General features: G+C 41.9%; 1 protein-coding gene across 1 annotated transcript in view; it reads right to left on the bottom strand.

Annotated features, from left to right (window-relative positions):
• Positions 1 to 12,623: 12,623 nt before the first annotated feature.
• Positions 12,624 to 13,601, bottom strand: part of LOC141553015 (monocarboxylate transporter 9-like) — a 19,317-nt gene continuing 18,339 nt past the window's right edge. Inside the window, exon 5 of the mRNA XM_074284879.1 lies at positions 12,624 to 12,787. Coding sequence (XP_074140980.1) covers positions 12,624 to 12,787 — 164 coding nt within the window. The remainder of the gene's footprint in view (positions 12,788 to 13,601) is intronic.

Raw genomic sequence — 13,601 nt, 5'->3', positions numbered from 1 at the left:
GGAATTGTTTTTTTCAGTCAGATGAATTCCCAAGTTTTTTGCTCCCGAATCCAGAGTCCTGTCCATTGCCTCAGAGCATGAGGCTTTTTTTTTGTTTTTTGTTTTTTTTTTTAGTTAAAGCTTTTTATTTACAAAACATATGCATGGGTAAATTTTCAACATTGTCCCTTGCAAAGCTTTTTGTTCCAAATTTTCCCCTCCCTCCCCTAGATGGCAGATAGTCCAATACATGTTAAATATGTTAAAATATAAGTTAAATCTATATTTGTATACAGTTATCATATTTATATATATATTTATGTATATTTATATACAGTTATCATGCTGCAGAAGGAAAATCAGATCAAGAAGATAGGGGGGAAAAACGTGAAAGAAAACAAAATGCAGGCAAATAACAGCAGAGAGAGAGAGTGAGAATGTTGTGTTGTGGTCCACACTCAGTTCCCACAGTTCTCTTCCTGGCTCTCTTCCTCACTGAACAAGTGGAACTGATTTGAATCCTCTCATTGTTGAAGAGAGCCATGTCTGTCAGATTGTCATATAGTCTTGTTGTTGTCATGTATAATCTCCCAATTCTGCTCATTTCACTCAGCATCAGTTCATGTAAGTCTCTCCGGGCCTTTCTGAAATCATCCTGATGGTCGTTTCTTACAGAACAATAATATTCCATAACATTATATACCATAACTCATTCAGCCATTCTCTGATTGATGGGCATCCACTCAGTTTCCAGGTTCTTGCCACTATAAAAAGAGCTGCCACAAACATTTTTGCACATACAGGTCCCTTTCCCTCCTTTAAGATCTTTTTGGGATCAATAGAAACACTGCTGGATGAAAGGGTATGCACAGTTTGATAATTTTTTGAACATAGTTCCAAACTGTTCTCCACAATGGCTGGATCCGTTCACAGTTCCACCAACAATGTAACCGTGTCAATGGGAGGGTTAACAAAGTATCTTGTACAATTACTTCCTTACACCTCACAATAGTTTCTCTGAGGAAGGTTGATCCAGGGTGGTTTTTTTTGCTGGGTGTGAGGAGTCTATCTCAAAGAAGTTGAGGAGCAGCCCAGAGGTCACACAGACTGTAAGAGCCCAGAGCCTGGAATCTGGAACCTGGAGGTCTTGGACCCCAAACCCTTGGCAGTTCTTGCTGTAAACTATTTGACTTCTGCTACTGTACCACAAAGCATCAGACCTAAGACTGTAGTTTCAGAATTGGAAGGGATCTTAAAAGCCACTGACCCCAGTTCCCCTCTATTACAAATGAAGAAACTGAGGTTGGAAGTAAAGATTAGGTGGCTTGTCCAGGCCAGACAAGCCGTGGTAGAGCTGGAAAATGGACTGTGTTCTCTGATGCCATCTCCAGTGCTTCTTCCTGGGTCCCATGATTCCTAAAAATATTACTCAGGAATTTTTGTGGTACAGAGCCCAGCTTAGGTGCAGCTGGGAGTGGGGGAGGGGAGGATTCCGGCCTGCTGCCTTGACCCTCAGATGGACAAAAGACTTCCTTTCCCTTTATAACAAGTCCCACTCTGGTGGGGATAGGCCTCGGAAACTTTAGAACTTTACTGCTAAAAAGACTAAACTGACTAAATCCCTCCAAAGCAAACAGGGGGCCCAGAAACAGCTGCAAAAATAGAATTGTTTGGGGGAAAAAAGCAGGGGCAGACCCAGGATGTTAAAGTATCTGCTACATCTCAATCGAGGTCGAGTTACTCCCCGGAATAGAAGTGGGGAGTCCCTAAGGAAGTGTAAATACTGCCAAGGACGGCTACAACATTATAGATGGGGATTTGTGTTTTACAAACCAAGATGGAAGGCCTTCTACATTCTGGCTTTTATCGAACGCCAAAGACGATTACTGACTGAGCCCCATTCGAGCATCATCCAGGACTCAGAGCCCCCTTTCAGGTGGTTTTCTGCCTGCTGATGGAAAAAAAAGAGACGAGTCCGGGTTAGTGAACAGAGGAACCTGGAGGAGAAAGAAATTACAGTCAGATGTGAGGTTCCAGTCAAAACAAACGTTTCTTTCAGGAGATGAAAATTGATGGCTTGCTCCCTAAGAAAAAAAAAATCGATCATATTTTTCAAGTTTTTAAGCTGGTTTTTTGTTTCTTTTTTTGAGGTGAAGTGATCTGCTTAATTTTGTGGAGAATGGCCTGTGATTTAAAAGTAGAATGTTGCTGCTGACTTGAAGAAATAGGAGCTCACCAGTTTTTCCTCCCTCATCATAATACTGAAGACAGAAACCCTTGATCAGGCATTTTAATGAATTAAAGGTGTTTCAGGGAAAAGTCAAATAAAAAAAAAAAGACAAATTACAGAAATGGGGCGATTCTTGGATGAAGCGTTCATTGAAGTGATTGAGTGTGGGTTGAACCCTGTTAAAACAGAAAACATGCTAGAAGTCTCTATGCCAAAGCTCAAGGCCAAAGAACCTAGAATGGGCCTTTCTCTCATTCTTGTCATTTTGATATGGTCAGTGTGACTTTGGACAAGTCTCTCGCCCTCCTCACATGATCTCCTATTCCATTTTCTATTTTGATCTCCATTCCATGTAGCAACAGGGAGAGATAGAATTGCTGGAAATAGCCCACCGGCTCCATGGGTGTCCTTCTGAAGGCAAGAGAAATTGAGAAAGGCGCCCATCATGGTGGGTGGGACCCCTGTGACTGATCATGTGAGAATGTGGGCGACCGTGCTGGGGAGAAGGGAAGGGGAGGGGAGCTATGCTGCCAATTTTCTTACTAGAACACAAGGTCATAGAGCCAGGAACTGTTTTTCACTTCGTCTTAGGACACAATGGGTACCTGTTCATCCAGTGAAGAATGAATGACCTTTCTTTGATACATTGCTATTCCTGTAACGAAGGAGATGCCTCCCATTGGCTCGCTATTATTGGCCTGCCGTTCACAGGAATGGTGTGCGGCACATTCTAGAGTCCTGGGCTTGGGGAGTGGGAGTTGGGGCTCAAGTTCCCTTTGTGGAGGCAGTGAATTTGTGTTGTGGGGGTGGGGACGGAGCAGGTGCTGCTGGGAGAGTGCACCAGCTCATCGGCCTGGGTTCAGGCCGGGATTTAGGAGGAATATTAAAGTAGCGAAGGAGCTGCTGTTCTAAGGCTGATATCTCTCAGAGGTCTCCCAGGCAAGGTGAGTCCGGCTTCTTGTGCTGAGACAGGACGGAAGTGCTGCTTTGGACTTCCTTACAGGCTCCAATTTTTTTTACAGGTTCTCATTGCCATTGTCATGTTTGTGTGCTTTGTGGGTATAAGCTGTTCATTTGTTTGGGAGGTGCATTTTGTAAGTATTTGCCCAAAGGTTCCTTGCTCTTGCTGCCATGCTCTCAAAACAGTCTTAGAGAGTGCCGAGGACATTGAGAAGTTAAAGGCCTTGCTGAGGGTCACACAGCCAGGATGGGTCCTGAACTTGGATCTTCCTGGCTCCAGAGCCAACTCTCTGTCTCCTGCCCCATCCTGCTTCATGGGGTCCTAGAATCAAGCTGGAAGCTACCTCAGAGGTCATTTCTTCTCTTTTCTCCCACCTGCAGAAACATGCAGAAAAAATTTGGACATTCCCAATCCAAATCTGAGCTTTTCCCATGATTCCCTTCCCCAGATTTTTTGCACCTTTTTTTTTTTTTCTTTTCTTTTTCTTGGCAGAATGTTGTAAACAGAAACACTGCCCTCTAGTTTATTGGGTAATGAGAAGTCTTCTGGCATCATGGTGTACTGGGATTCTTGTGACCTTTTGGTGTCATTAGGAAGATGTTGGCTTTGGTCTGCAGTTTGATTATTGGACGCCTCATTGGCTTGTCATCACTTTGGTGGATTGACGATTTCCCTGATGTGAGTATTTCGCTCTAGGAATGTGTGTTAGAACACCCAGATTGCTTGTCATCCAGAGAGCCGCTCGCCTGTGTCTTTCTCATAAATGTTCGAGGTCAGGGACCAAGCTGTCTAGCTGCTGATTCTTACTTTTGCTGTGTCATCAGTCTATCTTCTTTCTAATTCTACATTTCCTAGATTATAGTTTTTTTTTTTTTAAATCAAAGGTAGAAATTGTAATTTTTTGTAATTTAGTATGTGTCATCTTCATCATTTGACTCACTTATGGTTCTGATAATTTGGAAAAAGTGGCATTATATGATTGCCATTTCGTTTGAGTTGGGGATTCTTTTTAGATTATTTGTGAACAAAGGTGCATTGTAACCTTTGAGGGACAAGAAGAAGTCTCTCAATACTCTCCTTAGTGGATTGGTACAATCTGAACAAATGACTTAAAAGGGGACTAGATCTTTTGAACATTTTTGGACAAAGCTAGAAGAGAACAGATATTGCTTTTTTTGAATTAATATTTTGTTGATTCTCCTTGTTTATATGTATTATTTCAGAATCTGTTTGTCCCATACCACTCTTCCTTTCTTAGCAAGTCTTCCTTTAAAAAAAGAAAAGAAAAGAAAAAGAGTAACACAAGAAAAACTGATAATTCATTGTCCCCAAAAGAGGGTGCCATATTCTACACCCTCATGGTCTCTTAGAACTCCTAAGAAAGGAAAGAATTCTATTTCCTCCCCTGTTCTTTGGAGTCAGGAATGGGCATTAATGTACAGTGTAGTGTCTGGTTCCTTTTTTTTTTTTAATATGTGATTTTCATTTACATGATTACAGTTGTCACTGGGTATATTGTTGTAGGTCTTTCTCTGTCTCTGAGCATGTAAGTCTTGCCGTGTTCCTCTCAATTCCTCATCCTCTGTTTCTTATGGCACAGTAATATTTGGTTACAGTCATATGCTATAAATGATCTAACTCTTCCCCAGCTCATGGGCACTCACTTTATTTCTAGTCATTTTTCCCTCCACAAAGAGTGCTTCTATTAATACGTGGGTCTATAGGGGACCTTTTTTCTGTCTTTAGCTTTCTTAAGGTATAAATTTCATTGGCATCTAGACAGAGTAGTGGATAGATTCCCTAGACTTGAGTCATAAAGTCTTGAATTCAAATCCTACTTCAGATCCTGACCTGGTCATTTAATTTGTGTTAGCCTCAGTTTTTTCATCTGTAAAATGGAAATAAGAATAGTAGGGTTGTTGTAAAGATCCCAATAAATATGCATCAAGCATTTTGTGAACCATAAGGGGACATAAACTGCTATTATTGTTGTTATTATCTCTGGGTTTAGAGCTATAAACACTATTACGACTTTTCCTACTTCTACGTCATGTTGCAGAATTGTTCAGCCCAATCTACCACTCCACCAAAAGGATTCTTAGATGCTGCTCTCCTTCCCACAGTCCCTCCAATACCAGCTATTTTCTTCTTTTGTCATCTTTTCCAGTTAGCTGGGTGTGAAATGAAACCTCAGAGTTGTTTTACTTTTTGTTTCTCTTATTATTAGTGATCTTTCATATGGTTGTAATATTATTTAAAAAACAACAAGAGCCCAGGATTACTAAATTCTCAAACTTGTTCACTCTTGTGAGCCCAGATTTGAATAGAGAGTGCCTCTGGGACTGGTTATATAAGAAGGAATGGGGTCTGAAAGCAAGTTGGTTGGCTTGATCAGAATGTCTGGCAATCGGCTGGATGCAGATTCCATTGACGTATGTTGGAGGTCATTGGTCTAAGAAGAAAGTTTCATAGCCAGATCATTAAGTTTGAAGGTCAAATAAATTTTTAGGCAGAGTTTGAACTAGGGAACAATGTAGCTCCCAAGCACCCAGAGTTCCTGGATGACCCATTCTGAATAGGGATGGCAGCTAATGCTTCTTCCTTTCCTTCCTTTCCTTCCTTTCCTTCCTTTCCTTCCTTTCCTTCCTTTCCTTCCTTTCCTTCCTTTCCTTCCTTTCCTTCCTTTCCTTCCTTTCCTTCCTTCCCTTCCTTCCCTTCCTTCCCTTCCTTTCCTTCCTTCCCTTCCTTCCCTTCCTTCCCTTCCTTCCCTTCCTTCCCTTCCTTCCCTTCCTTCCCTTCCTTCCCTTCCTTCCCTTCCTTCCCTTCCTTCCCTTCCTTCCCTTCCTTCCCTTCCTTCCCTTCCTTCCCTTCCTTCCCTTCCTTCCCTTCCTTCCCTTCCTTCCCTTCCTTCCCTTCCTTCCCTTCCTTCCCTTCCTTCCCTTCCTTCCCTTCCTTCCCTTCCTTCCCTTCCTTCCCTTCCTTCCCTTCCTTCCCTTCCTTCCTTCCTTCCTTCCTTCCTTCCTTCCTTCCTTCCTTCCTTCCTTCCTTCCTTCCTTCCTTCCTTCCTTCCTTCTTTCCTTCCTTCCTTCCTTCCTTCCTTCCTTCCTTCCTTCCTTCCTTCCTTCCTTCCTTCCTTCCTTCCCTTCCTTCCTTCCTTCCTTCCTTCCCTTCCTTCCTTCCCTTCCTTCCTTCCTTCCTTCCTTCCTTCCTTCCTTCCTTCCTTCCTTCCTTCCCTTCCTTCCCTTCCTTCCCTTCCTTCCCTTCCTTCCCTTCCTTCCCTTCCTTCCCTTCCTTCCCTTCCTTCCCTTCCTTCCCTTCCTTCCCTTCCTTCCCTTCCTTCCCTTCCTTCCTTTCCTTCCTTTTCCTTTCCAGTGTCTTAGTCCAATGGATGCTCTTACTTTTTGATTTTTGGCAGTCTGGTGTGAGGCAGGGCTGCCTCAGTTCTAACAGTAGCTTTTTCAGTGTCAGTTAGAGTTCCTCCCATTTCCCCCTCCACCCCTAAGTCTAAGATTAGCTAAGGGTTAATCTCTTTTTCTAGGAGAGGGTAGCATATTACATGGTTAAAATTTTAGTTCAAGAGACCTGTAGAAAACTCTGTATGTAGTCCAATCTTCCTACTGAAGTGACTTTTCCAGTCATAAAGAGAGTAGTTAACTTTGTCCTAAGTCTTTTGTTACCTGGTTCATGGCTCTTTCTGTTGTGTGACTCTTCCAGTCTGAGATCTGGGTTTAAGTGCCATAGAGAGGCAATTCTAAAAATGGATGGAATATTGCCTTTGTCCATCTTGATGATATTAGTCCTTTTGATAAGGGATTTGACATAGGAGGAAATAGAAGCAAATTGCTTAAAAAGAGGTTTGGGATGATTTGAGCATTTCAGTGCTCTGTGAAGTTCTTGGCTCTGGTTACTGTGGATAATCGAGTTATTAGCCCTGTGTGTCTGGCATTTTCACAGTGCTGGCTTGCTTTGCCTCTTGGATATGGTAACTCCAGGCTCAGCCTGTTATTCCAGCCTGGGTTTGACAGAATAATCATAACTCACATGAATCTGGCCCTTGATGGTTTATAGAGAAGCTGTGCAATATTCTGGATAAAGTCTGTACTTGGAGTCAGGAGGAGCTGAGTTCAAATTCCACCTCTATTACTAGCTCTGGGACTCCTTATGAGTCATTAAACTATGTGTGTTGCAGAAAACTTAAGGACTCTCTCTGTTTTGTGTTTGTGATTCGGGTTAGACATCTGATAGATCTTTATTTTTAAATAGTATTTTATTTTTCCAAATACACACAAAGATCATTTGCAACACTCGTCTTATGTTCCAAGTTTTTCTCCCTCCCTCTCTCCACTGATGTGAGTCAAGCACATGCAGTTCTTTTAAACATATTTTCATATTCATCATGCTGCACAAAATAACTCGGATCAAAATGGAAAGAGCACAAGCAAACAAGAAGCAATAAAAAGGTGAAAATACTATGCTCTGATCCACGTTCAATCTCCATAGTTCTCTGACTTTTTCTTTCTTCTTCTTCTTCCCCCCCCCTCCTCCCTGAGGCTGGGGTTAAGTGACTTGCCCAGGGTCACACAGCCAGGAAGTGTTAAGTGTCTGAGACCACATTTGAACTCAGGTCCTCCTGAATTCAAGGCTGGTGCTCTATCCACTGCGCCACCTCCATAGTTCTCTCTCCGGATGTGGATGCTCTCTCCATCACAAGTCTATTGAAATTGCCTTGAATCATCACATTGTTGAAAAGAGCCAAATCCATCTCAGTTTTGCTGTTACTCTGTACAGTGTTCTCTTGGTTCTACTCACTTCAGTCAGCATCAGTTCATGTCGAAATCTTTACAGGCCTCTCTGAAATCAGCCTGCTCATCTTTTTCTTATAGAACAATAATATTTTATTACATTCGTCTAGCACAACTTATTCATCATTCCCCAGCTGATGAACATCACTCAGTTTTCAGTTCCTTGCCACTATAAAAAGGGCTGCTACAAACATTTTATCACGGCGGTCCTTTTCCCTCTTTTATGATTTTTGGGATATGCACCCAATACAGACACTACTGGATCAAAGGGTCTGCACAATTTGATAGCCCTTGGGGTATAGTTCCAAATGGATGTCCAAAATGGTTGGATCATTTCATAACTCCCTCAGTAAAGGGACTCCCTCCCTTAGTGTCCCAGTTTTCCCACATCTCCTCCAGCATTTGTCATTATCTTTTCCTTTCATCTTAGCCAACCTGAGGGGTATGAAGTGGTTGTCTTAATTTGCATTTCTCTAATTAATAGTGATTTAGAACATTTTTTCATTTGGCTAGAAATGGCTCTAATTTCTTCATCTGAAAACTGTCTGTTTGAGCATATTTGGTAGATATTTATTGATTGATCTTCTTAGTCATAGAACAATTTCTCTGCTTTCTCAGAAAGATTTCCTACACGGGAAATTTCTTCCTGACAGAAAACACAGATGGTTTTATAATCAAGTACTACAGCTTGCAAAGTGCTCCTAGAGACATTATCTCTGTATTACACTTAAGACATAGTTCTCTCATTTTTGAAAAGTAGTTTAAAATAAAACTTTTTTTCTTTTTGAGCTGGACCTGTCATTGTGTGGGATTGTCCCATTGTGAATACTCCCTCCATCAATGTAAATTGGCAGCTCTTCCATAACTTAGAACTATAGCCTTAGAACTGGAAGGAATCTTAGCAGCCATTTAGGAAGGTGGATAGAGAGATACACTGAAGTCAGGAAGACCCGAGTTCAAATCCAGCCTCAGATACTTACTACCTGTGTGATCCTGGGCAAGTCACTATTTGTCTTAGTTTCCTCTTCTATAACATGGATTGGAGAAGGAAAGGGCAAACCACTCTGGTATCCTTACCAAAAAACCCCAAATGGCGTCATAAAGTGTTAGACATGACTGAAAAACAACTGAACAACAGTCCAACCAAAGTCCAACCTCTCTCATTCAATAGAAATTTTATAGAAATGAAGTGTAGAGAGGCTAAATACTTGCTTCAGTTCACACAAGTTAGAAAGTGTCAGAACCAGGATTTGAATCCAGGTCTTGGACATAAACTCCAAATTCAGCCCTCTTTCCACTAGTTTCCACATGGCCTCCTGGAGGCACTGACAACACTTGCCAAAGGTTGCTTACTTTCCTGTATATTGGAATAGGACTTGACCTCAGGTCTTCTAACCCTCATATTACTAATCTGCATCTCTCATAGGATGGATTAACTTCTAAATAGTCCTTCCTAGTTTCTAAAATCTGAATGATTATCTGCTTCTCCCCCCTATCACAACTTACCTTTTGTCATATTTTATTTGTGCACTTATTTTATCTCTTGTTATTGATCAATCATGGGATAAGCTATTTATTTAGGACCTCCACTGTGCTAAAATCTGAAAGAAAGAGAGGTTAGAGAGGATATTCTCCCAGCCCCTCAATGTCTTGTAGCATAACGTAGGGAGGCATATCGATATGTAGATTAAAATCATAATATAGCTACGGTTACAAGGTAACTGTATCTGAGAGAGGCAGAACTAAGCGAAAGATGAAGTCCAGTGGAAAAAGTAGCTATTGGCTGGAAGAATCAGTGAAGACTTCCTGGAGGAAGCTGCTTTTGAGGCAGAATTTAAAGGGTGGTAGAAATTCATTGAACACAGAAGGAAAAGGAAAATTTTAATTATCCAAGAACTAAGCTGCCTTGTGTTCTTGAATGGATCAAGGTTTACCCACTTGAGGTTTCATTCCTGAAAGAGATTAGTGACTGTTCTGCATTAATAAACCCTTATTTCATCCATTCATTACATGTCAAGGCTGAGCTGGGTTCAATTCTGGATTCTCCTGCTCTCCGCCTCTGTGATCTTGGACAATTAGTTAGCTGGGCAAAGTTCTTTCTCTCAGCTATACTTTTCAAATGAGGGGTTTAGACTAGATGACATCCAAAAGCTCCTTTTAGCTCTAGATCTGTAAGATCATGAACAAGAATAGAACATCAGACTAGTAGTAGTAGGGTCTCTACTTATATTACCCAGAGATCTGTAAGGAAAGATCGGATGCCCATTTTTTGGAATATTTTGTAGGTGACTTTCTGGTTCAGGTATGTATATGGACTAGAGGTCCTTTGAGGTCTCTCCTTTTGGAGGCAGTGTGGTACTTTGGTTAGATCTCATGACTTGGAATCAGGAAATCCTGATTCTGAATTCTGCCTCAGACACTTAGCTAACTGTGGCTTTGAACAAGTTGGAACCCTTCTGAGCCTCATTTTCCTCATCTGTAGATAGGGGAAGGGACTTGACCCCTGAGCCTTTTCTAGCTCAAAATTTCTGATTTGAGATTTTATGAATCTATGAAGATGAATTCCATTTTTCCAACCTAGCCAGTATTTAGTCCTGTGTATCATTTGGGAGGGAAACTGCTTGATTTAATGAACTCTCCTCTCCATTAATGATGTGTTAATAACAATGCTTTTTAGTAAACCAAATTCTCCGAGGCTTTTTGAGTCCTCTGGATCAGGCTGGTTGGGAAGTTCTCTGGAAGTAGTTAATGGAGAGGAAAATGTATGACATACTTCTTTTAGGGGAAGTTTGGGATATGTGGAATAAATCAGTAAAACATGTGACTTCTTTGAATCCTGAGTGGAATATCTTTTAAGAAACAGACTACTCAAATCATTACCTTTATCATTTGGCTCCCCTTGGGGAACACTGCAAACAGATCACTTTCATTCAGCCAGACGTCCTGGAGGTGGGTTGTAGTCTTTCCTGCCTCATGGCAGACCTGAAGTATCATCTGGCAGGACTGAACATTTTAGAGCTGGAAGGACCTGGCTCATCTCTCTCCTTCATTTTATGGGTGAAGAAATGGGGTCCTAGGGAGTAAGGGAAACATCATATTTTATACTTTGCTTTACATTATTCAATATTCGCTTTTCCTTTCTGTTGGACAAGATCCCTGATTTCATCAGCTTAGGGTATTCCCAATGTGGAAACTTGTTCCATTCATTGCACGAACAACTTTTCTGCAATGTAGTCTCAAAAAATTGCTTGGGAGCACCAAGAGTCTCAGCGGAGTCATGACCACCCACAGAAGCAGTGCTTGAACCCAAGTTTTTCTGGCCATTGGTGCTGTGAAGACTCTCCCATGATCCCATAGGGGGAGTGGACATTGGGGAAAGACCACAGAGCTGCCAGTTTTGTTCATTAAGTGTTTTTAAGCACCTACTATGTGACAGAGGCCTTCTGAATAACTGCCTTCATTTTACAGATGAAGAAATGAGATCTTAGGAGTTGGCCACATGCCCAAGGTGTCTCACACTGTGTGAGGTGGGATCTGAATCTAGGTCCCTTCCATTGTGCTATGATGCATAATTGTATCACTTAAAGCCTACTTGGGAAAAACCACAGGTACCCCAGTGATCTGATGGAAGGAACACTTGCCATGGAGTCAGAGTTCAAATCCTACCTTTGATGTTATCTGTGTGACCTTGGACAAGTCCCTCAATCCTCCCCCTTCCCCTTCAGTTTCCTCATCTGTAGAGTAACAGGGTTGGACTAGAGGGCCTCTTTCTTCCAAGCTTTAGCTACTTGATCCTGTAAATTAATACCAAGTGTATATAATAGAAATATAAAGTAATCTCATCCCCTTCATTTTCAGCATCAGTCATACTGAATGAGATGGTCCTTGATCATGCTCTTTGAATATGTTTTGTTGTAAAAGAAAACAACCAGAATCCAAAGGACATTGAAGCAGAAGTTTCCATGTGACCTCAGAAGAATTGCCAATTGAGTCTTTTTTTCTTAATTCAATAGTTCAACAAACTCACTGTGCCATTGGGGGTGGAGAAGGGATGTAATAGTTTACACCTGTCTTAACTTCTTACTGTTTTTATTGGCCGGGTTCTTTTCAATCCCATAATTCTCATGAAGGAAAAAATATGAAATGAAATATGGTGCAGGGTTGGAGGAATGACAATAAACATTAAAAACTGAATTATTCGCTGAAAATCTGAAACGCTTACCCAGCAGATTCGGACAGCCATGTTTCGGTAGTATTGAAGTGATTTATTGCTGGAGTCAGAAGGATCGGCCGACTGCTTATATTGGCAAGAGTGGCCCATGGTCCTTTCTTTTGAACTGTGCAGTTTTAGGCCATCAGACCTTTTTGTCCAAAGCTGGGGCAGGCAGACAGCAGAAACACCCACCCCAGTGGAGTATGGGTCATGTAGACATGGGATGAGATGGCTGAGGAGCCAGCCATCTTTGGGATGGGAAGCCTGGCACGGCTGTCTGTCCTCTGCTAAACGGATAAAACTCTGGGCCACGGGATACAATCCGACTTCAGAAGGTCGGGGAGTGTTATAGCTGCAAGTATGGACTGGCTCGGAAACAGGAAACATTTCTTCCTCCAAACACAATGAAAAGCAAAACCCTTTGACTAAACGATAGTATCATTCTTCGTATTTTTCCTTTTGGTCCAACTCGTTGCCAACTGGCCTGACTTCCATGGCCTTGCCTTTGAATGTTCCTGGCTGATTATAGGCTTCCAGCCTCATTTCTTGCTTCGTCTCCTCAGCACCTAGCACGATGCCTGTCACGTAGTTATGTTTAATAGCTGTTCCATCAATTGAATGGACCGTCCATCAGGAGACGCAAAAATGCTTAACCTTTTTTCCGCAGTGGTTGAAGAACCGTCTCTTTGGAGTGGCTCACTGGAATCCTGAGCTCCTTAAATCTGGATGGCCATTTGGCTCAGTGGAAGGGTCACTTTTTGATTCTGTCATTTTATTGGCCATTAGACCTTTAAAGTCCATTTTATTAACACTTCCTAGCTGTGTGACCCTGGGCAAGTCACTTAACCTTAGCCTCAAAAAAAAAATAAAAATAAATAAAGTCCATTTTAAGGATAAATTTATACTCTTACATAGTTCTCACTAGAGATCTTGAGAATTAGGTCTAGTTCTCATTCTGCGTCTAACTCACTTATCTCGTACCAGGAAGCCTTAATTTCAATTATTATTATTATTTCAATTAATTATTTCCTGCTTGTGGGGAGCTATAGATCATCTCCCTGGGAAGTGTCTGGGCTTGAGATGCTGAGAGATCCAAGGGCCAGGAAGCGCTTACTGACTTCCCTTGTACTGACTCATCAGTCAGTCTTATACTGGTGTCTTGATCCTAGCTAGTCCCTCATCCTACTCCATCTCTGAGCCAAGCGAGGTGATTCAGTTGGTGACAGCCTGTGGCTGCCCCCTTGGAAGTGACTCAGGGAAGGCAGCTAAGGAAAAGGGCACAGAATGGAGGTATGTAGGATGCCACCAGGCCCTCTCGAGATTAAGAGATAGCATCAGGGAAACTGGGCCATGAGGCACACACTAATTGAGGGTCTCTTATGTGGCCTGCTGCTAAGACTTCTGAAGGAGAAGTTT

The sequence above is a fragment of the Sminthopsis crassicaudata genome, chromosome 2 (genome assembly GCF_048593235.1).
Source record: "Sminthopsis crassicaudata isolate SCR6 chromosome 2, ASM4859323v1, whole genome shotgun sequence".
NCBI classification, from domain to species: domain Eukaryota; kingdom Metazoa; phylum Chordata; class Mammalia; order Dasyuromorphia; family Dasyuridae; genus Sminthopsis; species Sminthopsis crassicaudata.
This window is presented reverse-complemented; position numbering and strand designations above follow the sequence as displayed.